Here is a 24,678-nt window from a genome sequence, read left to right on the forward strand (position 1 = left end):
CCCGTTAGATAGTACTACTAAATTGTACTACGTATATCTTAAATCAAATATGGACTTCTGATTTGGGTTCGAGTGTACTTCTGTTTTGGCTACGAGTTTTAAAACTTTTTGGGTACGATTCGGTTTGGGTTCGAGTCGGTTTGGGTACGACTTGACTGAAAAGCGCAATATGGCTACCGCAAACAAGGTCGTAGGTGGCCTGAAACAGGTCAAACCTATTTTGTCTGCAAATAAGGCAGAATCCAGAGCAAGAGTTGTTCATTTGTACAAAGCTTGGTACAAACAAATACCAACAATAAGTAAGTATTTGAACGCCTTTCTTTATAATTTATAGTATACTATATTCTTGGGTCCTATAGTACCGGTGTACTTAAGTCTTAACACAAAGTGGTGGTATCTCCCTATGAGTGAAAAATTCTCGAGAGGGAAGTATCACAAGTAGAGCTTTTTTAAAAAGCTTCCCGTCTTTAGCAACAATCTTAAACAGTTACTGTAAACTGATCTACACCTATCAGGCCGTATAATTCTTTTGAATTTCTTGATTTTGTATTTCTACATTGGCCGAGGCTATCCGCACGACGGTCGTGCCGATTATATTCGTTATTCGCACGACGGTCGTGCCGATTATATTCGTTATTCGCACAACGGTCGTGCCTATTAGAAATCTTATCCGCACGACAATAAAAAGAGAGATAACTCCTCTAAAATACCCACAACTTATTGTGCACACTGGTAAAACAAATGATAATGAATACAACAAAACTGTGGCAAAAAATTAAAAACTTCGTAATTAAAGCAACAATTTTGCAAAAATTACTATGCTACTATTACTTAGCTGCATACGTAGAAATAGTCTTTGGACTGACCAATGGTTATATACCACATTATGCACGTATAAGAGATTACATATTTCTTTTTCTTTAAAATAAATATTTTGTTCATGTAATTGTAATTCAAATGTTTTGTAAAATCAATAAATAAATCAATTTTCCAATTATATTCATCACTATGTTGCATATGTCCTAAACATTAATTCAATGACATTCATAATTATTACTATACCTCTGATTTGGTCGAAGCCCAAGTCCTTTCACTTTTTTCTTCTTGTTCTTCGGCCCGTGCTTACATTCATATTTTACAAATCTGAATTGAAATTTTTCATCATAAGGTCTTTTCACTTTTAGATTCTCGCTTTTTGTTGATTTGCTGTCTGTGATGGTGTATTGAACATTTTCTCTTTCGCAGTAGGCTTCTAAAGCTTTTTCAAAATCTTCATAAGTATCGAATGTGTCGCTTACATCCATCCCTTCCTCCATTTTTGCGCTATCTCATTTTCCCGCGACAGCATCCTCCGATCTCTCTGGCCAACTTCGGCCGATTCTGTACCTTGGGGCGGGCCATTGATCACCCGGGGGAATTTTAAAAACGAGAATTGACGTGCAGTATCAAAAGCTATGACAAACCAGTACTCGAAAGATTTGAAGAATAATAATAATTCTAGTTCTGCTGATAAACAAAAGTGTATTACGGTTCTAATCTAAGTCAATTGACGTTTTAAACATTTCTCTTAATAAATGAAAAATTCCCCATGCTGCAGCCATAATAATAACATTGAAATATGGGAATTTTTTTTTTACTTTACGATATAAGAAAGGTTAAAAAGGTCCAGTGGTTGTATATTATATTTATCACAAAGAAATATCTTTCCCATAAATAAGTAAAGAAAGAGCGTGATATTGTGACAAAATATTTAATCAACATATTATGTAGAAATAACTCTTTTACTTTTTAAAAGGATTGTCTCAAAAATAACTCGAACTCTTAAAACATTTTGACTTCATTAATAGTCTTAAAGCGAAACCGTTCATATGTACGTGTTATATAACAAAAAACAACAAACATGTAGCACAATTTGTATAATAGCTGCAGATCTGGTCTGAAAAGGAAATGGGATGGATGACCCCAGAGGTACAGTGCCACACACTAATATATGACCCCTTGATTTTTTTTTTATTTTACAATTTATATTTATTACACTGTCTTTTCATGTTTTCAATGCGAAAAATTTAGTTAAAAGACTGAAGATAACCGTTCCATACAAAAAATACTCCTCTATACATAATATTAGAGGGGTATTCGTTTGTGAACGTGGGTGTACCCAGAATTTTTTTTTTTTTACTTACCTGAAGAAGTTGACAAGCAAAAAAAAAAAAAGATAGAAAATCCTATTACATGGGGGGGGGGGGGGGGGGGGGGGGGGTTAAAGCCAATTTTTTTTAATGCCACATTATTTTTATGATGACTTGCCATTTCACGCCATTTAACTGCCATTTTTAAAGCAAAACAGCGTGCACAATAAGTCATCACAATATTTTAGAGGAGTTATCTCTCTTTTTATTGTCGTGCGGATAAGATTTCTAATCGGCACGACCGTCGTGCGAATAACGAATATAATCGGCACGACCGTCGTGCGAATAACGAATATAATCGGCACGACCGTCGTGCGGATAGACACTGCCTTCTACATTAGCTTTTTACTGGTATTAGCCCCAATCGCATCATCTCGGGTCTTTCCGTCAGAGGTCGGAAAAACAACCTCGAATGTATTAACATCATCGGATGTTAAAAATTTATACATTTCCTGTTTATTCAAACATAGGATAGAGTGAGTTAGAAGTCCCTTCTATAGTATATTTTAGGTAATATATTTTACATTGAATAAATTTAAACTCCATATTCCAAAGATAAAAGGTCTCCATGCATTTATTTCAAAGATAATGAAAAGGGAGGGCTGTAATGGCGTCTACCATATACATTCGAGGTCGTTTTTCCGCTAGTCAGAAAGGCCCGAAAAGTTGCGATTGGTATTAGCCCTACCACGGTTGTCACTAGGTCATCTCCGTACACTTTGACTGGCCGAGAGCTTTCGGCAAACCTCGGCTGATTCCGTTACCTTCTGCAAACAAGAAAGAGGAAAAGAAAAATAACAAATTGTAAAGCCTGCAAGCAATAAAAATCAAATTTTATTTATTATGAAGTTAAAGAGATCTTTTTATTTTTTGCTATACAAAAAATCATGTTATTAGGAATTAATTACTGCTGATTTTGTTGTTCGTTTTGTCATTTTTTTTTAAGATTGAAAATCTTGCAAAATTGTTAAGTCGTACGAAAATTAGATCATCAGAAAGTTATCTCCCTTGCCTTGAACAGCATTTCAACCAATGAAATAATTGAAAATTTTCTCATCATGCATTTTCTACCAATCACAAAAGAGAGGAAGTGCATAGTCCGAAGACTGTAAAAAACTTCAACTATACAAAACCGTCTTCCAAGGAAGACGGTAATAATCAATCAACCCCCCTCCCCCCCCAAAAAAATCCTGATTGAGAACGATTTCAGGATGGATGTTAAATGCATACGCTAGGTACAACTATCAGTCCATTCACAGGGGCTTGTTCCCGGCGTATAATAATTATTTATTAAAAAATCATATACAGTAATAATAAAACTACACAAGGGAGGACGCCATGTTGGACCCCTTCCTCGCTTCAACCTCTGTTTTCGTTATATTTTGCCGTATTTTACTGACTCACCGCCACGGATCTGTCTAGAAATGATTCTTCTAAAGACCTTATGCTGAAATTTCCCCCTTGGAGCCTCTTCAATACACATTTCAACTAGAAATAATCCAAACTCGCTCGTTAGGACAGTTGATATGGACAAAAAGCGAAAGTAACCTCGGCGTTTTACATACGAATACGGAATTAGAACACATTTTTTTTTCAAATTTATAATTAGCAGTTGCTTTAAATAGTGGAAAAAACCCCGAGGTAACCAAATGTGCTTTCGCTTTCTGTCCCTGTTAGTATATAGGTCCCGGCCTGGTCAGGGGTACCACAGAGTAGGGGGCTGTACTTATATGCTGATTGAAAATGAATTAATTGTTTGAAATCTGCTCCTTGGTATTAATCAAACATTTTTGATAAGCAAGGGTGCCTTTTCAAAAATTGTTACGTGTGGATCTAGGGTCAGGGGTTCATGTGTGGTATGGAGCACTACTGATTATTGCTGAATATTACTGATTGAAATGCATTTTTTTCTCTACCCTACCTATGGGTATTAAAAAAAGCACAAAACACTTCAAGAACCTTATTCTAAAGAATGTTAGCATCCATTGTAGCCATGTTTATTATTTATAGTATTAAAGTATGTTTTGGTTACACGCATGAGGAGCTCTGGTTTACGTGCTGAATGAAAAGAATTACTAGGGCTGGGCAAAAATATTGATATTTTGATATATTGCAATACAATGACAAAAAATATTGCATCTAACTAAATTTATCGGTGATTATGTCATCGCTTTTGTAAAGTACCATGTTCAATTGATATTTGGTAAGATTTTTGGTGTTCATTTTGTCATATCATGTCTTCGGAAGATCTCTCAGAACTTGTCAGATTCTTCCGATGCCTCTCTGGAGCGGGAGACATGGCGTCGAGGCAAGAAACAACGACCTGCTTCCCAAAGCCAGGAATGTTCAGGTTCGCCAGTGAAGGGAGGAAAATGGGACAGTCTGATCAAGGTAGACCGAATTTCCTCCATCAAGGTTTATGGGCCAGCAAAATGGTGCACCATTTATTCCGGTGCCACCTCAGACCCATCAGATACCTGGATATTTTCACACACCATACCCATATCCCATCAACCTATGTGATTATTTCCCCAATCGAAGTTGGGGAACATATTGTTTTTACTCTGTTTCTTATTATTATGTTCCCCAAACGAAGTTGGGGAACATATTGTTTTTACTCTGTTTCTTATTATTATTATTATTATTATGTTCCCCAAACGGAGTTTGGGAACATATTGTTTTTACTCTGTTTCTTATTATTATTATTATTATTTTTTTTCTTATTTGTTCTAAAAAAGTGTTCTCAGAAACTGTTCACCCAACTGAGCTAAAACCTTTTTAGGGTTAATAGGTGTGTAGTGTAGGTGTGCGGAACGAAGGTCATTTTGCCGCATACGCCTGCACGTGCGTGCGCGTGAAATGAGTGAATTGACTGATATACTTAATATAGCTATATCTTTTACATTTTTTGATGAAATGCTTTGACATTCATTACATAAGGATATATTAAAAGTGTTGATAATATGACACTGTCAAAAGCATGAACTCACGTGCATGCACGTGCGCCTTCCTCTGATTGGCTGAAACAAATATCTCAATATCTCTTTTGTTTTCGACGAAATGCTTTGAAATTTTTAACATTGTCATGAATTAGGATATCTTACAATATAATATGGAAAAAATTTCAGGAAATCACGCGCATGCACGTGCGCTGCAATCTGATTGGCTGAAAATTTAAATGGCTATATCTCCTTTAAGAAATGCTTTGAAATTTAAAACATAGTCATGCATTAGGATATCCTGCAATATGATATACAAAAAATTTCAAGAAAACACGTCATGCTGTGTGCTGCAATCTGATTGGCTGAAACTTTAAATGGCCATATCTCCTTTGATTTTTGACAAAATGCTTTGAAATTTAAGACATAGTTGTGCATTAGGATATTCCGATATGATTTAGAAAAAAATCTTGAAATCACGTGGGTGCACGTGTGCTGCAATCTGATTGGCTGAAATTTGAAATGGCTATAATTCCCTTGGTTTTCAACCAAACAGGATGGGATTTGAAGAACACAGATAGATATAAGGGCCTCCTACAAGAAGCTATGGTCATCATGCACGTGCACGCACGTTGCATTTGGAACGAGTGAAATTGAAAATACACTCGAATGAGTGATTTTTAATACTTTTGGGCTTAATGCTTTCATATAAAATATATTGTAATATATAGAAAGTGTAGACAAGATTATGTTATCATTTTGCACGTGCATTAACATGAGCACGCGTGCAATGTTAAAATTTGAATATAATTGGTATCCTTTTGGGAAAACGTTGGTAAAGTAAAAAATGCACAGATGTTGTCTTATTTAATAAGGCTTACAGGGAATATGGCACCAAAAGGGAGTTGGGGAAAGAACATCCTAACGGTTCCCGTTACAATTAGCACTAGTTATTATTATTATTATTCTTTTTTCTTCTTATTTCTTCTCCGGTACTTTTTTGTCACGGAACAGAAACTGTTCACCAAACTAAGTTAAAACCTTTTTAGGGTTAATAGGTATGTTGTGTAGATGTGCCGAACGAAGGTCATTTTGCGCGCATACGCATGCACGTGCGGGCGCGTGAAGTGAATAAAATGACTGATATAATTAATATGGCCATAACTTTTATATTTTTTAATGAAATGCTTTGAATCTCATTACATAAAAATATATTGATAGTGTTAATATCGTGACACTGTCAAATTTAAACTACGTGCGTGCACGTGAGCTTTGCACATTGGCTGAAACAAAAATCTCAATATCTCTTTTGTTTTTTGACGAAATGCTTTGAAATTTTAAACGTTGTCATGAATTAGGATATCCTATAAAATGATATAGAAAAAATTTCATGAAATCACGCGCGTGCACGTGTGCTGCAATCTGATTGGCTGAAACTTTAAATGGCTATATCTCCTTTGTTTCTTGACGAAATGGTTTGAAATTTAAAACATAGTCATTCATTAGAATATTTGTACGTATATAGAAAAAAAATCATGAAATTACGCGCATGCACGTGTGCTGCAATCTGATTGGCTGAAACTTTAAATGGCTATATCTCCTTTGTTTTTTCAAATGTTTTGAAATTTAAAACAAAGTCATTCATTAGGATATCCTACAATACGATATAAAAAAAAATTCATGAAATCACGCGCATGCACATGTGCTGCAATCTGATTGGCTGAAACTTTAAATGACTATATCTCCTTTGTTTTTTTACGAAATGCTTTGAAGTTTAAAACAAGGTCATTCATTAGAATATCCTGCAATATGATATACAAAAAATTTCAAGAAATCACGTGCATGCACGTGTGCTGCATTCTGATTGGCTGAAACTTTAAATGGCTTTATCTCCTTTGTTTTTTGAAAAAAATGTTTTGAAATTTAAATCATAGTCTTTCATTAGGATGTCCTACAATACGATATAGAAAAAAATTCATCAAATCCCGTGCTGCAATCTGATTGGCTGAATTATGAAATGGCTATAACTCCCTTGTTTTTCAACCAAACAGGATGGGATTTAGAACATAGATAAATATCAGGGACTCCTACGAGAAGGTATGGTCATCATGCAGGTGCACCCCGTGTGCATCTCGAACGAGTGAAATTAAAATACACTTGAATGAGTGATTTTTAATACTTTTGGACTGAATGCTTTAAAAATACATGTAGTATATTAAAATATATAGATAGTGTAGACAAAATGATATGGCCATAACGCACATGCATTCACTTGCGCACGAGTGCAATGCTAAAATTTGAATATAATTGGTATCTTTCCGAGAAAACATTGTTAAAGTCAAAAATGCACAGAAGTTGTCTTATCTTATGAAGCTTAAAGGGAATATGGCAAGAAAAGGGAGTTGGGGAGCGTTTTTACGAATTAATGTAGCCTGCGTTACAATTAGCACTAGTTATTATTATTATTATTATTTTTCTTCTCGGGAAAATTTTTCCGCGAATGATCTTGTACATGTACACATCATACAGAAACCTTTTTAGGGTAAGTAGGCATGTTAAATTGCTGAACATATTTTGCGCGCACGTGCTTCAAGAGCGCGCACGTGCAACACGTGAAATGACCAATATACTTGAAATTGCCGTTTTTACATTTTTCGATGTAATGCTTTGATATTTAGAATATATAGACATATTATAAATGTAGATAAGATGACATTGTCAAACATTTTGCGCGCATTTGGTGACAGTGAAATGACTAATATATTGGATATAGCCGTAACTTTTTTTACAAGATGACATGTCAAAATAAAGATTCACGTGCATGCACGTATTAAAACTTTGCTGAAATTCTAAAGACTCTATATCTTTCTTGTTTTTCGACGAAATCCTATGAAATTTTGAACATAGCCATGCATTAAGATATCCTACAACATGATATATAGCAATTATCATGAAAACACGTGCATGCACGTTATGCAATCTGATTGGCTTAAACTTTAAAGAGCTATAACTCCCTTGGTTTTCAACCAAACAGGATGGAATTTGGAACATTAGATACATATAATGAACTTCTAAAAGAAGGTATGTCACTATGCACATGCATACGTTCGTGTACGTGCGCTGTAATCTGATTGGCTGAAACTTTAAACAGCTATAACTCCCTTGGTTCTCAACCAAATGGGGTGGGATTTAGAACATTAGATGTAATGGACTTCTACAAGAAGGTATGGTCACCATGCTCACCACACGTGCGTGCACGTGAAAGCAGTAAAATCAAAAATACACCTAGAATGAGCGTATTTTTTTAATACTTTTGGATTAAAACTTTAATATAATTTAGTATATAAAAAATATATAGATTGTGTAGACAAGATGATATGGTCATTACGCACATGCATTCAAACGCATGCAATGCTAAAATTTGAATGAACTATAAGTCTCAAATGCATAGATTTTGTCCTATTTAATGAAGCTTACAGGGAATATGGCACCAAAAGGGAGTTGAGCTTTAGTACAATTAGCACTAGTTTAATTTGCAACAATGCGACTCGGTAACAAAGAAAGACTAATCCGCGCCAAAATAGCAGTGCTATCTACTGTTTTGACGCAGTTAAATTTGTCAGTACTCAGAACCAAAGTTTCTATTTTTGCCCCAGTTGATGATTCATTACTAGATCAAGAGTCTCAATGTTCTAAAAAAGGCTGAAGGAGGCCCAGGCCACCTTCTTTATTATCGTGACTCCGAGTTAGCCTCAGGGGAGGTAGGGGACACAAATTTTGTTTATGCAAGAAACTAAAGGTCATCCTCTTCCTTACAGTAAGGAAGCTCTAATCTTCCTTGTACAAAACCAAAAAGGGGAGTGCAGAAAGCCTAAACGAAATTGATACAGGAATCTCTCCTGTAGAATTGACTCAGCAATCATCCAGGGTGTTATTTCTAAGTTAATTGACTCTTCTCAAAAAACATTGCAATCGTCTCTGTGTGCTACAGAGCCAGTGAAGTTACTCGGCCTAAGTTTTTTTTAATCCTTTACATGAATCTACACAGCCTTTATGTTTTATAAAGTTATTCTTTTTTGCAAAGTGTGTAAAAACAATCTAGAGAGAGAGAGAGAGAGAGAGGCCTGGATAACAATTTGTTTTCAGTGAAAGCTATGCTAACAGGTATGGCTGCAATTTTATTGAATTCACAATTAATGAACTTGAAGAGTGCTTAAACCTACTGCATTTACCGGTAGTTTCACTCCAAAGAAAAGACAGGATTTTTAATTTTCACGGTAAACCCTATATGAATAAAGGAAAGAATCAATTCAGGAATTAATTCAAAATTTCATATAAGCATTTAAACGTTTCTAAAAACTAATAATGACATTCACAATGGATTTAATCAAGGGCCTTAGCCCCACCCCCACTTTTTTCCCAATATTACTTTTTCTATTGAAAATGTTCATTGATAGACAGGTTGCCACCCCCACCACCCCCCCCCCCTCTTCCCACACACACACACACAGTTTATACTACGGTAAAGTTATACAAGGGAAATGTAGTATTGTATACCAGGAACTGGTACTAAAATAAGTAACTTTTTCAACTTTTGGCAAGGTTTTTCTTTGCTTGTCAACTTTTCCAGGTAAGAAAAAAATATTTCTTTGGATACCCCCCCCCCCCCCCACTTTTAAAGACGATGCTACGTGCCTGGCTAATTCGTACATGTATAGCTTTCTAGAAGGGGGGGGTTAACAGACCCTTTATAAATTAATTTATTATCTTAAAAAAATGCAAACCGTTTCCTTCTTTTAAAATTTTTAAATACAGCGTGTAAGTTGTTCATTATGTTGTGGGATAATCGCAACGCGTAGTCCGCGGAAGTTAGGCTAGTATAGAAGAGTTCCGATTTTGAGGGGAGATAACTCACTTTTGAAAATGGGGAATAAGGTTGAACTCTTGTGGAAGTGTTTTGGAGTTTATTTGCAAAATTAATTTGTAAGTATAGATACTTAGAGGCTTCAAATAGAGGTGATAGGTTTTACAATTTATCAGAAGAGCAGTTCAAGGCCCTTGGGCCTCTTTTTAGGAAATGAGAAATTTTTTTTTTTAACTGCATGGTTGATATTTCTTCCCTTCTTCCAGTTGCTAAGTTTAAGCTAGATGTCACAGAACAAGAAGCCTATGCAAAGCTCAGGGAGGAGTTCATTAAAAATAAGCATGTCACGGATTTAAGAGTTGTTGATTTACTGGTTGTAAAGGTAAGATAAATAAGTGTGTTTTCTTTGTCTTTAAAGACAAACCAAACTCACAATGTATATAGCTAGACTGAGCAGAAAGTTCAAGTGATACCCTCTGATCACATTTTGTCCATCTGTCCATCCATCTGTAAACATATTACATGTACTATCTGACTTCTTCAAACCACCAATTTCAACCAAACTAGCCACAAATTTTCAAACACAGAAAAAATGTTAATGAGTAAGAGGATGATGATAAATAACTAATAAAGAGTGTAAATTAAAATAACTGACAGCAATAGTCATACATTTACAATGAACCACAAATCGCCAATTTGTAACCACGCATTTTTTTTTTTTTATCAAATATTCAGTGCATTTAAAGCAATATGAGCTGTATTTTTGAGAATTTTATTTTGCTGGTAAAATGTGTTATTATGATTAATCTGTATGTAATCTAAACCCTTATGATCAATAAAACCAAAATAAAGTTTAAAAATGGTTCAGAAGAAATATGTCTGTACAACCGAATATAGTATTATATAAGAAATCATTATTGTACAGGACGACAATAATTCAATTTTGCTTCAATCAACGTGTATAAAAAGTTCTTTCATAGCAAATATGAACAACAGAAGTTTTTAATTGTTCTATTTTCCTGTCATTGAAATAGTCAATTACAAATTTGCAACATTTTTTTCCGATGTCAAACATGCAGCTCTTATTGCTTTAATAGAAATATATATTTAATACAAAATCTAATCTTACATAACTAAAACCGATAGGTAAGGACATCAACTTTTATAAATATTTTATTTAAAATGTAACTGAATCATTTTTTAGCAATATCTAAATAAAATGAAAAACTATAGGTTGATTTGTAAGAAATATTTTGCATATAAGTTTGACTTAGCTAAGACCTAGCTTAGTTCGTTTTATGTTACGGTTTAAAACATACTTAAGTAGTACTTAGATAGGTCTTAGGATTGTGCCTAAAACATACTTATGACCCTACGTAAGTCAAAATCTTAACAAACTTATATGGTATGAACCCCTGGTATATTATTACTACAGGTACTGTAAGTCTACCTGGTTTGTTCCCGTTTTGCACACATTTAATTACAGATAATTAAAAAATGTGTGAAAAACGGGAATTTGACCAGGTGAGATAATTACTTAATTGCTATAGTCTATACTATACTTGGCTTAGCAAGTATGTGAAAGATGAACTTATAGTGAAAAAATAAGAGAACAAATACAAAGTTAATGTATTTGATTATCTGATGATCTTATTATGACATCTTTTCAAATTAATTTTTATTACTATTTTCTTTATTATATGTTATATCTTTAATTCATTTAGAATTATATCAAGATTTAAAAGTACATATTCTTTTTTTTCAGAAATTGGACTTAATAATAAATAATATGAAACAAATATTAATTATTTATTCAATAAAACTAAATATTTTCCCATAAATATATATATAATTTCAATAAAATGCTTATAAAATTGTATTAAACCTCTTAAGAATACATTAAGCTAAATCAGGTATTCACAGGTAAATCCAGGTAAATCCAAAACAGAAATCAGACTATAATTGCTATCAAAACACACTTCACACCGGTTGTTCTATACTAATTACCAAATGTGTGCAAAACGGGAACACACCGTCTACCTCTACCCATTAAAGGCCCCTTAATTGAGTGTGATAATTACTTGTTGGTTTTGTCCAGTAGCCATTCGGGGAATATACAAATTAAACAATTATGAGAACTTTACTTTTTGCACAAACTCAAGCCCATGCCACAGGTATATAAATGGGGTATCATTATAAGTCAACTATTTTAAGATTTTAACTTGAAAAAAGTAATTGAAATGTAATTGTAAAATATGAATTAAAAATACATGACTTTTTGGGAAATGTGTTTAAATACATGCATTTACTTGTAATTGAAAGGTGGCTCAAATACAAATTACTTCCAATTACTTTGAAAATGTAATTAAGTAAACTCAGGTGTAGAGCTGAAACGAATGTTCGAACATTCGCGAACGAATAGTTTTTCACAAATATTCGAATGGAAAATTTGTATTCGAATATTCGGTCACATGTTTAATACAACGTATTTTATGCAATAAATGGTGTGGATCTATCCTCTTGTTTTTGATCAAGGTGGAAAAAGAAGCAAACGAAAGCAAATACATGTATAAGACAGGTTGTAAACTTTGTCCACATGGTACTACTGGCCTGGTAAAGACACAACGTCAGATTTATTTAATCATCTTCAAGCCAAATATTCAACAACCTCATGTGTTTCCGAATTAATTTAGATATGGGTGAGATTGACCACCATGATTTTCGAAAGTAATAAAAAAGATTTATATTGTGCGAGAAATATTCCGGATCAACAAACGGAATTGATTGTTCAGATTTATAATTTATAAATAATTGCAGAAATCATATCTGAAAAATATACATTATATTACCGGTATATTTTTTGAGAATGTTATATTTTAAATCTAAATATTGATTAAAAAATTCACAGGACGCTTCCGGAAACGAACTGTTTTTTTTTTTTTTTTGGTTTTATTTTTATAACAGTAAAACATGGCGAGCACCTGCTGGTCTGCTGATCGGGCGTTTTACATAATCGGAATGCAATACAGTCACCTAATTTAAAGAAGTAAAGAGGCTTATGATTGTTGAGAAAGATTTTTTTTCTAATTTTTTTTCTTGAAAATACACGCGATTCCTAATGCACACTTACATGTCAAACGGCATGGAACAGACGTTTATTTATTACACACTTATACATTGATATATAGTAATAAACAATAGGATTTGCAAGTATATGAAAAGGCATAATAACTCTTTTATTTAATTACCGAATGTTCAAATACGAATCGAATAACAGTCACGAATGTTCGAATGTTGATTAATGGTATTCGTTTCAGCTCTACTCAGGTGACCTATTGCTATCTGTTTTTGTCCATCCTCGTGCAGTGTGCCTCGTGTGTTAACATTTGAACATTTTTAGCTTCTTCTCTGCAACCACTCAACCAATTTCAACCAAATTTGGCATAAAGCATCTATATATGAAGGGGAACAAAAATTATGAATTTCATGGTCCCTGTCCCCCTGGGGCCTGAGGGGTGGGACTAAAACCACTAAAATTAATGCAATCTTTAAAAATCTTCTTCTTTACTCCTGGACACCAAGCAGTCAAACTGTTAGCATGATTGGAATGACCATTGAGTCCTCTACCAAAGTTATGAAATTCATGGCCCTAAGATCAGGGGTTGTAGTGCTAGGGCGGGGCTCTATGGAACATATAGAGAAAATGCATTATTTCTTTAAAAATCTTCTTCTCTGCTCCTGGGTATTAAATAAAATAACTAAGTACATAGTTATAATGTGCAGAAATGCCTTTTACAAAATTGTGAATTTTATGGCCCCAGATCAGGGGTTCTGGTGTTAGGGCAGGGCTCTATTGATTATATAGTGAAAATGCATTTTTAGGTCTTCTGAGTAAACTCAGGTGACCTATTGCTATCTGTTTTCGTCCGTCGTTCTTGGTTCGTCGTGCGTTAACATTTGAACATTTTTAGCTTCTTCTCTGAAACCACTTTACCAATTTCAGCCAAATTTGGCATATAGCATCTATGGGTGAAGAGGAACAAAAATTGTGAATTTCATGATACCTGCCCCCCTGAGGCCTGGGGGGGGGGGGGCAAAACCACTAAAATTAGTGCAATCTTTAAAAATATTATTCTTTACACCTGGACATCAAGCAGTCAAACTGTTGGTATGATTGTGATCAACATTGAGTCCTCTACCAAAATTGTGAAATTCATGGCCCCAGGGTCAGGGTTTCTAGAGCTAGGGCGGGGCTAAACAGGTTATATAGTGAAAATGCATTATTTCTTTGAAATTCTTCTTTTCTGCTCCTGGGCATTAAAGGGTCAGGGGTTCTGTTGCTAGGGTGGGGCTATATAGATTATATAGTGAAAATGCATAATTTCTTTAAAATTCCTCTTTTCTGTTTGTGGGCATTAAATAAACTAACCAAGTGCATAGTTATATTGAATAAGACTGCCTCTTCTCAAATTGTGAATTTAATGGCTCCAGGGTCAGGGGTTCTAGTGGTAGGGTGGGGCTATATAGATTATATAGTGAAAATACAACAATACTTTGAAATTCTTCTTTTCTGTTCATGGGCATTAAATAAACTAACCAAGTACATAGTTATGTTGAATAAGACTACCACTTCCAAAATTTTGAATTTCATGACCCCTGGGTTGGGGGTTTTGGTGTTAGGGCGGAACTTTTATTGATTATGTAGTGAAAATGCCTAAATTCTTTAAAACTCTTCTTTTATGCACCTGGGTATTTAACTGAAGAACTATGTACATAGTTATGCAGAGGAAGGATGTCTCTTTGAGATTTTTGAATTTCAGGGTCCCTGGGTTAGGGCTTCCTGTGTTAAGGCGGGGCTCTTATGTTTATATAGTAAAAATGCATGAATTCTTTGAAAATCTTTTCCTTTGTTGTTGGGTATATATTGCCAATGATCTTAGTATATATTTATGACAAAAAAACCTGCTTCTTTAAACAGTTTATTACCTGGCCCCTGGGACAGAGGTACTTTGGGAGGGGGGGTAACATAGTCTGAAATAATTTAATGCTTTGAAATCTGCACTTTGGTATTAATCAACAGCATGATGAAATAAATTTTTTTTAAAAATCCAAAATTTTAAAAGATGTGGCCCCAGGGTCAGTGGTTCCTGTGGGATGGGGAGCTCAACTGTGGACCCACCCTAACACAAGAAGCCCTGACCCAGGGCCCTGAAATTCATTAAAAGTGGAAATGCATTTTCTCTTTGTTACCCTGATCTACCTCTGGGTATTAAGTAACCAAAATAAGCACACTGAGTGTATAATTATGATAAGCAATGGTGCCTCTTTCAAAATTGTGAATTTCATGGCCTCTGGTTTAAAACATGAATCAAATTCAATCATTGGAAAGTTGTCGCATGATACTCAGGTGACCTATAAGGCCTATTGGCCTCTTGTTTCTTTAAAAATCTTCTTCTCTGCTCCAGTTAGTTATTAAACAAACTAAGTATATAGTTATGATGAGCAAGAATGCCTCTTCCAAAGTTGTGAATTTTATGGCCCCAGGGTCAGGGATTCTGGTGTTGGGGCGGGGCTCTATCAAACATATAGATAAAAGGCAGAAATTCTTCGAAAATCTTCTTGTCTGCACCTGGGTATTAAACAAACTAGCTAAGTATATAGTTATGCTGAGCAAGAAAGCCTCTTCCAAGATTGTGAATTTTATTGCCCCAGGGTCAGGGTTTTTTTTCTGGTGTTGGGGTGGGGCTCTATTGATTATATAGTGAAAATACATTTATATTTCTTTAAAAATCTTCTCTGCTCCTTTGAATTAAACAAACTAACTAAGAACATAGTTATAATGTGCAAGAATGCCTCTTCCAAAATTGTGAATTTTATGGCCCCAGGGTCAGGGGTTCTGGTGTTAGAGCAGGGCTCTATGGAACATATAAAGAAAATGCACTATTTCTTTAAAAATCTTCTTCTCTGCTCCTGGGTATTAAATAAACTAACTAAGTACATAGTTATAATGTGCAGGAATGCCTTTTACAAAATTGTGAATTTTATGGCCCCAGGGTCAGGGGTTCTGGTGTTAGGGCATGGCTGTATTGATTATATAGTGAAAATGCATTATTTCTTTAAAAGTCTTCTCTGCTTCTAGGTATTAAGCTATGAATTCCTATATTGCTATGATGAGCAAGGGCCATTTTTCCGCGTGATTTTTAAGGCCCCTGGGTCAGGGGTACATGGAGGGGGATGATGGCTCTACTTATATACTGAAAATGAATGAATTTAAATTTACTTCGTGGTAGTAATCAAAGATTTTTGATATAAAGCAAGGGTGCCTTTTCCAAAATTGTGTTATGTGTGGACCAAGGGTCAGGGGTTTCTGTGTGGTAGTGGCATTACTTATTATTGCTAAATATTACTGATTAGTCAAAATGTTTTTTTCTTTTGTCCCCTTATCTGTCAATGGGTATTTTAAAAGTATTAAGTAACCAAAGTAAGCATGCTAAGTGTATAGTTATAATAAGCAATGGTGCCTCTTTCAAAATTGTGAATGCCATGACATCATTTTCTTCTTGTTGATTGTAACAGTGCCTTTAAATATTTCATTTGCTTATGATAGATTTGATAATGACCAAGAGGTTTATCAATGTGTAAAACATTTGGGTTATATTTCTAAGCTGGTTCCAGTTGGGCTCAAAGTGGTCATATGATATCCGGAAAATCCATTTGATATTTAGGTGACTCTAAGGCATACAGTCCTTTTTTTATGAAATAAGTCTCTTTACTTCTGAAGAAATTTTAAGAAATTTTACTTTTGTGATCACAGCTCACCTGATCTGCTGAAAGTTCAAGTGAGCTTTTGTGATCACATTTTGTCGTCCAAACATAATTGATTTTATATACATAAAAATTTCAGAACGTAAAATTTTGTTTTTCTAGCATATTTTTTAGAAAAATAATGACTTTTCATATAAAATCATTGTAAAAATGCTGCCTGTCTATACCATCTGTCAGTAACCTTTTCACATTTTTGACTTCTTCTCCAGAACAACTGGGCCAATTTCAAGCAAACTTGCCACAAAGCATCCTTGGGTAAAGGGAATTCAAGTTTATTTAAATAAAGGGTCATGCCCTTATTCAGGGGGAGATAATTAAATTGTGAAAATTTGGTGGCATGTTTTAAAAATCTTCTTAAGAACCACTGGGAAGGAAAGATGAAACTAATGTGGAAACATCCTCAGGTAGTATAAATTTAAATTTGTTCAGATCATAACCCCCTGGGGTAGGGTTGGGCCACAATGGAAGACCAAAGTTTTACATAGGAAAAATCTTTTAAAAATCTTCTTCTAAAGCAACAAAGGCATGATTGATCATATATTTAAAGAAGCATTCTCGGGTAGTGCACTAGTGCAGATTCAAGTTTGTTCAAATTATGACCCCTGAGGGTAGGATGGGGCTACAATGGATGACCAAAGTTTTACATAGAACTAATTATAAAAAAAAAATCTTTTAAAATCTTCTCAAGAACAACAAAGCCATGACTGATTATTAGCTCTTCTGAGCCAAAGGCTCAAAGAGCTAATGCTATGGCCATTTGTGCGGTGTGCATTAACTTTTTAGCTCACCTGAGCTGAAAGCTCAAGTGAGCTTTTCTGATCACATTTTGTCCGTCGTCCGTCTGTCTGTCCGTCTGTCTGTAAACTTTTCACATTTTCGACTTCTTCTTAAGAACCGCTGGGCCAATTTCAACCAAACTTGCCACAAAGTATCCTTGGGTGAAGGGGATTCAAGTTTGTTCAAATGAAGGGCCACGCCCTAATTCAAGGGGAGATAATTGGGAATTAATGAAAATTTGGTGACATGTTTTAAAAATCTTCTTAAGAACCACTGGGAAGGAAAGATGAAACTAATGTGGAAACATCCTCAGGTAGTATAAATTTAAATTTGTTCAGATCATAACCCCCTGGGGTAGGGTTGGGCCACAATGGAAGACCAAAGTTTTACATAGGAAAAATCTTTTAAAAATCTTCTTCTAAAGAACAACAAAGGCATGATTGATCATATATTTAAAGAAGCATTCTCGGGTAGTGCACTAGTGCAGATTCAAGTTTGTTCAAATTATGACCCCTGAGGGTAGGATGGGGCTACAATGGATGACCAAAGTTTTACATAGAACTAATTATAAAAAAAAATCTTTTAAAATCTTCTCAAGAACAACAAAGCCATGATTGATTATTAGCTCTTCTGAGCCAAAGGCTCAAAGAGCTAATGCTATGGCCATTTGTGCGGTGTGCATTAACTTTTTAGCTCACCTGAGCTGAAAGCTCAAGTGAGCTTTTCTGATCACATTTTGTCCGGCGTCCGTCTGTCTGTCTGTCCGTCTGTCTGTAAACTTTTCACATTTTCGACTTCTTCTTAAGAACCGCTGGGCCAATTTCAACCAAACTTGCCACAAAGTATCCTTGGGTGAAGGGGATTCAAGTTTGTTCAAATGAAGGGCCACGCCCTAATTCAAGGGGAGATAATTGGGAATTAATGAAAATTTGGTGACATATTTTAAAAATCTTCTTCTTAAGAACCACTGTGCCAGGAAAGATGAAACTTATGGGGAAACATCCTCAGGTAGTGTAGATTCAAGTTTGTTCAAATCATTACCCCCGGGGGTAGGGCCGGGCCAAAATGGCCGACCAAAGTTTTACATAGAAATATATAGGAAAATTCTTTTAAAATCTTTTTCTCAAGAATGACAATGCCATAATTCATCATATTTATATGGAAGCATGCTCAGGTAGTGTAGATTCAAGTTTGTTCAAATCATGACCCCCGGGGGTAGGGCGGGGCCAAAATGGCCGACCAAAGTTTTTATGAAGTCTTTTAGATATGAGTCTGCAAAACTTTGGAATTCTTTACCAGAATCTTTTAGAAATATTACTTCTTTTAACCAGTTTAAATCCAACATAAATAGTTGGTACGGAAATTGCTGTAATTGCTGTGCCTGTCGCTAATTTTATTTTTAGAAACTAGTAGACAGGGTTTAAGTTATTTTAGGTTTGTCAGTTTCAATGTGGTGAATACTATGTCATTGTAAAGCACCACGGAGGAATAGTGATATTTTAGTAGTGTGATATCGATGTAATTTTTAAAAACTGTTTCTAGTTTATTATGTTTGATTGTTGTATTTTATGTAACATTATTATGTAGTCGGAAAATAGCTCTTCAGAGCTAATGTTCTTTGTTGATGTACCCGACTTTAAATAAATATTATCTTATCTTATCTTACATAGAAATATATAGGAAAATTCTTTAAAAATCTAGAAATATTAGGAAAATTCTTTAAAAATCTTCTTCAAGAATGACAAAGCCATAATTCATCATATATATATGGAAGAATGCTCAGGTAGTGTAGATTCAATTTTGTTCAAATCATGACCCCCGGGGGTAGGGCGGGGCCAAAATGGCCGACCAAAGTTTTACATAGAAATATATAGGAAAATTCTTTAAAAATCTTCTTCTCAAGAATGACAAAGCCATAATTCATCATATTTATATGGAAGCATGCTCAGGTAGTGTGGATTCAAGTTTGTTCAAATCATGACCCCCGGGGGTAGGGCGGGGCCAAAATGGCCGACCAAAGTTTTACATAGAAATATATAGGAAAATTCTTTAAAAATCTTCTTCTCAAGAATGACAAAGCCATAATTCATCATATTTATATGGAAGCATGTTCATGTAGTGTAGATTCAAGTTTGTTCAAATCATGACCCCTGGGGGTAGGGCAGGGCCAAAATGAAATATATGGAAAATTCAAAGTTTTACATAGAAATATATAGGAAAATTCTTTAAAAATCTTCTTCTCAAGAATGACAAAGCCATAATTCATCATATATATATGGAAGCATGCTCAGGTAGTGTAGATTCAAGTTTGTTCAAATCATGACCCCCGGGGGTAGGGCGGGGCCAAAATGGCCGACCAAAGTTTTACATAGAAATATATAGGAAAATTCTTTAAAAATCTTCTTCTCAAGAATGACAAAGCCATAATTCATCATATTTATATGGAAGCATGCTCAGGTAGTGTAGATTCAATTTTGTTCAAATCATGACCCTCGGGGGTAGGGCGGGGCCAGAATGGCCAACCAAAGTTTTACATTGACATACATAGGAAAATTCTTTAAAAATCTTCTTCTCAAGAATGACAAAGCCATAATTCATCATATTTATATGGAAGCATGCTCAGGTAGTGTAGATTCAAGTTTGTTCAAATCATGACCCCCGGGGGTAGGGCGGGGCCAAAATGGCCGTCCAAAGTTTTTAAAGATATATATATGAAAATTCTTTAAAAATAATTTTATAAAAAATAGCAAATCCATGATTGATCATCGGACTACTTGATTTAAATTTTACAATAAAAAGCCATTTTCTACTTTTTCCTACCATTAGTGCTCAGGTGAGCGATGTGGCCCATGGGCCTTTTGTTAGAATATGGGCCATAACTCAAGAACCCCTTGGCCAATCAGTGTCAAATTTGTCACAGGGTATCCTTGGCCCAAGGGCTACCCTTTATACTAAAATAAAGATTGGGACTTTTAAACAAGGGGAGATAATCAGGAAAACAAAACCAAAAGTACTGGTTGCTAAAAAATCTTCTTCTGCAGAACCACCAGGCAGATTTTCACCAAACTTACATACAAGGATCAGGATATGTTGAAGATTAAAAATTGTTCAATGCATGACCCTGGGGCAAAGGGCGTGGTCTCAAGGTCACTTCAAAGTTGACCTAAATTTACGAATAATAAAAACGTTTATATTTTGCTTAATATTAGGATTAGGATCATCAAATCTTGTAAGTTGATGCATCTCAGGACTTCACATCATGTTAACTCAAAAGTAGGTCACGGTGACCTACTTTTCAAATTTTGTGGGTATTTGTTTTCAAGTTGATTTGAAGGCATATTTTGGGCACTTTAAGGCCTATGATCATCAAACTTTGTCAGTTGATGCATCTTGGGTCCTTGAACAACGTCAGCTTAAAAGTAGGTTGCCGTGACCTACTTTTTGAACTTTATCACTACTTCTTTTTAAAACATTTAATCCAATTATTTCAGACACTGAGAGGTTTAGAATCATCAAATCTTGTAAAATGATGCATCTTGGGACCTTAAAACATATTTATGGAAAAGTAGGTCACTGTGACCTACTTTTTGAATTTTGCAGGCATTTGTTTTCAAATTGTTTAAAAGGCATATTTTGATTACCTTCAGACCTAGGATCATCAAACTTGGTCAGCAGATGCATCTTGTGACTTTAAAAAATGTCGACCAAAATATAGGTCACGATGACCTAGTTTCAACATTTTATGGCTATATTTTAGTATCTTAGGTATTTATTGGCTTAGAATCATCAAACTTTGTGAGTTGATGCATCTTGGGTTTTCGGAGAGTGACGACCAAAAAGTAGGTCATGGTGACCTACTTTTGACATTTTATGGCTTTATTGAAGTATCTACGGTACTTATTGGCTTAGAATCATCAAACTTTGTGTGTTGATGCATCTTGGGTTTTCAGAGAATGATGTCCAAAAAGTAGGTCACTGTGACCTACTTTCGACATTTTATGGCTATATTTTAGTATTTTATTTTAGGTATTTATTGGCTTAGAATCATCAAACTTTGTGAGTTGATGCGTCTTAGGTTTTTGGAGAGTGACGACCAAAAAGCTGGTCACGGTGACCTACTTTTGACATTTTATGGCTTTATTTAAGTATCTACGGTACTTATTGGCTTAGAATCATCAAACTTTGTAAGCTTATGCATCTTAGGTTTTTGGAGAGTGACGACCAAAAAGCTGGTCACGGTGACCTACTTTTGACATTTTATGGCTTTATTTAAGTATCTACGGTACTTATTGGCTTAGAATCATCAAACTTTGTAAGCTTATGCATCTTAGGTTTTCGAAGAATGATGTCCAAAAAGTAGGTCATGGTGACTTAATTTTTGACATCTTATGGCTTTATTTAAGTATCTTAGGTATTTATTGGCTTAGAATCATCAAACTTTGTGAGTTGATGCGTCTTGGGTTTTCGGAGAGTGATGACCAAAAAGTAGGTCACAGTGACCTACCTTTGATATTTTATGGCTTTATTTAAGTATCTTAGGTATTTATTGGCTTAGAATCATCAAACTTTGAGTTGATGCGTCTTAGGTTTTCGGAGAGTGACGACCAAAAAGTAGGTCAAAGTGACCTACTTTTGACATTATATGGCTTTATTTAAGTATCTTAGATATTTATTGGCATAGAATCATCAAACTTTGTAAGTTGATGCATCTTGGGTTTTCGGAGAATGATGTCCAAAAAATAGGTCACAGTGACCTAATTTTTTACATTTTATGGCTTTATTTAAGTATCTATGGTACTAACTGGTTTAGAATCACTAAACTTTGTTTGTTGATGCATCTTTGGTTTTTAGAGAATGTTGATCAAAAAGTAGGTCATGGTGACCTACTTTTGAATATCTCAAGTACTTTTTGGCTTAGAATCATCAAACTTTGTCAGTTGATGTATCTTGGGTTTTCAAAGAATGTAGACAAAAAGTAGGTCACGGTGACCTACTTTTAAATATCTCAAATACTTATTGGCTTAGAATCTTCAATCTTTGTTTATTAATGCATCTTGAGTCCTCAGAAAACTTCAATCTTAATATAGGTCACTGTGATGTACTTATGGTTTTTTATAGCTTTATTATTAAAAATATTTTCAGTCCTAATTGGCTAAGAATCATCAAACTTTGTCAGTTGATACAACTTGGGTCTTAGGATACTCAGGTTAGAGGCTTCAAATAGAAGTGATAGAGATTGTACAATTTATCAGAAGAGCGATTCAAGGTCCTTGGGTATTTATACAGAAGCGTCCTCAGGTAGTGTAGGTTCAAGTTTGTTCAAATCATGACCTCTGAGGGTAGGATGGGGACACAATGGACGACCAAAGTTTTACATAGAAATATATAAGAAAAATTTTGAAAAATCTCCTTCTCAAGAACAACAAAGCCATGATTGGTCATATTTATAAGGAAACATCCTCAGGTAGTGTAGATTCAATTTGTTGAAATGACTCCGGGGGATAGGGTGGGGAAAAATAAAAGTTAAAACTTTAATGGAAAAAAGCTATAATAAGTCAAAGAAATGTGTAAGCATCCTTTTTTGATTCAAGTTAATTCAAATCATCCTCCCTTCTACATTTAAGGGGTAGGTTGGGACCACATGCTTTCAAAAATGGATTGATTTTTGCTTTTATCATTGCCACAGTGCTCAGATGAGCGATGTGGCCCATGGACCTCTTGTATTTTACAGGGTCAACTGGCACTCTTAGATGCTGTGGAGGACTTTAGTCAGAAAACTCACTTGATGAAATACTTCAAAGACACACATAACCCAAGACCCACTGATTTCTTAGGAAAGTTTTATGCAGGACATGATCCTTAAACCATCCAAAATAGGATAATATCTATTTATCGCACACACTCACACACACACCCTTATACTCACAAACACATGTAGACATTGTTAACAGTGTTGTGTTTGTAGATATTCTCTCCATAGTAATAAAGCAAACTTGAAGTTTTTCTTCTTCTTCTTTAGACCACTTTGAGCTGAAAGGTCAAGTGAGATTTCTGATCACTTGTTTTCCATCTGTCGATCTAGCTGTCTGTGTGTCCGTCTGTCTGTAAACTTTTCACATTTTCCTGAACCACTGGCCAAATTTTGACCAAAGTTGGTACATGTACAGAGCTCCAGATAAAGTGTGAATCTGCAGAAATAAGCATTGAAATTTACAAAATACGCATTGGAAATTAAAACTGGGCATACAGTTATGCATTAGCAATAATAGATATTAAGTAATACACCACAAAAGTACTGCATACAATGTGCGTGCGGTGGTTTGTGGAATACAAGTACAACTTAGCTAATGATATGAATTGAGGTTAACTCGGTGTTTGATTTTTCTCAAAACAAAATACTGATTTCAAAGCATTTTAATGACCAGGAATATTCTCACTAGTAATGGCGAGGAGGATTTCCGTGAGAAAGAATCAAAGATTTAGATTAAAATTCACTTCTCATTTTATGTTTAAAATTCTTAATTTATTGACCAAGAGTTGTCTTAAATTCTCTAGAGTTCTCTGTTTAGTAAGCCACTTACACACGGTTTGTACCAGGGATTTATCTAGCTATTTTGTTTTACTACCGTTTTATATGTAAAGGGGAAAAATGAGAGCCGCAGGCTCAATCTGAGCGCCGGAGGCGCGAGTATTCTAGGGGGGTCCGGGGGCATGCCCCCCCGGAAAATTTTTAAATAAATGGAGCAAAATCCTGCATTCTTAGAGCTTCTGAGGGTCATTTGTAGACCTTTACAAAGACCACAAAAACTTCCCTTTTTAGGCAAAATACTAAATAACACACACACAAAAAATTTAACCAGGTCAGGACTTTATTTAATTTTTTCTCTAAATATCTATCACAAATCAATTCTGTTTTTCATGTTTCACTACTAACATTGTTTTTGTTGTTACTCCATTCTTCCGATTCATAGTGATATAAGCTCCATCTTACTCATCTACACTTTTCTTTTTAACTCTACAATCGCACGCCTATCTTTCGACATCATGGACTTGGCACATGTTTACCGATCAATATCAAATAAAA

At 34.9% G+C, this 24,678-nt stretch overlaps 1 protein-coding gene across 1 annotated transcript; it reads left to right on the plus strand.

Moving 5' to 3' along the window:
- The first annotated feature begins 133 nt into the window (after positions 1–133).
- LOC134270391 (NADH dehydrogenase [ubiquinone] 1 alpha subcomplex subunit 6-like) lies at positions 134–23,595 on the plus strand. Its single transcript, XM_062752627.1, has 3 exons — positions 134–299; positions 10,259–10,374; positions 23,326–23,595. Exons 1-3 carry the CDS (start codon positions 170–172, stop codon positions 23,455–23,457), a joined length of 378 nt encoding a protein of 125 aa, XP_062608611.1. The 5' UTR covers positions 134–169; the 3' UTR covers positions 23,458–23,595.
- The last annotated feature ends 1,083 nt before the right edge of the window (positions 23,596–24,678 follow it).

This window comes from Saccostrea cucullata, unplaced genomic scaffold (genome assembly GCF_032062105.1).
Source record: "Saccostrea cucullata isolate Sc308-1 unplaced genomic scaffold, CSIRO_AGI_Scuc_v1 ctg2065, whole genome shotgun sequence".
In the NCBI taxonomy this organism is placed as follows: Eukaryota; Metazoa; Mollusca; class Bivalvia; order Ostreida; family Ostreidae; genus Saccostrea; species Saccostrea cuccullata.

Coding starts and splice junctions, on each gene's coding strand:
- LOC134270391 (XM_062752627.1), top strand. CDS start 170: ATGGCTACCGCAAACAAGGTCGTAGGTGGCCTGAAACAGGTCAAACCT. Junction 300..10,258: donor CAAACAAATACCAACAATAA/GTAAGTATTTGA, acceptor CCCTTCTTCCAG/TTGCTAAGTTTAAGCTAGAT. Junction 10,375..23,325: donor TTGATTTACTGGTTGTAAAG/GTAAGATAAATA, acceptor TGTATTTTACAG/GGTCAACTGGCACTCTTAGA.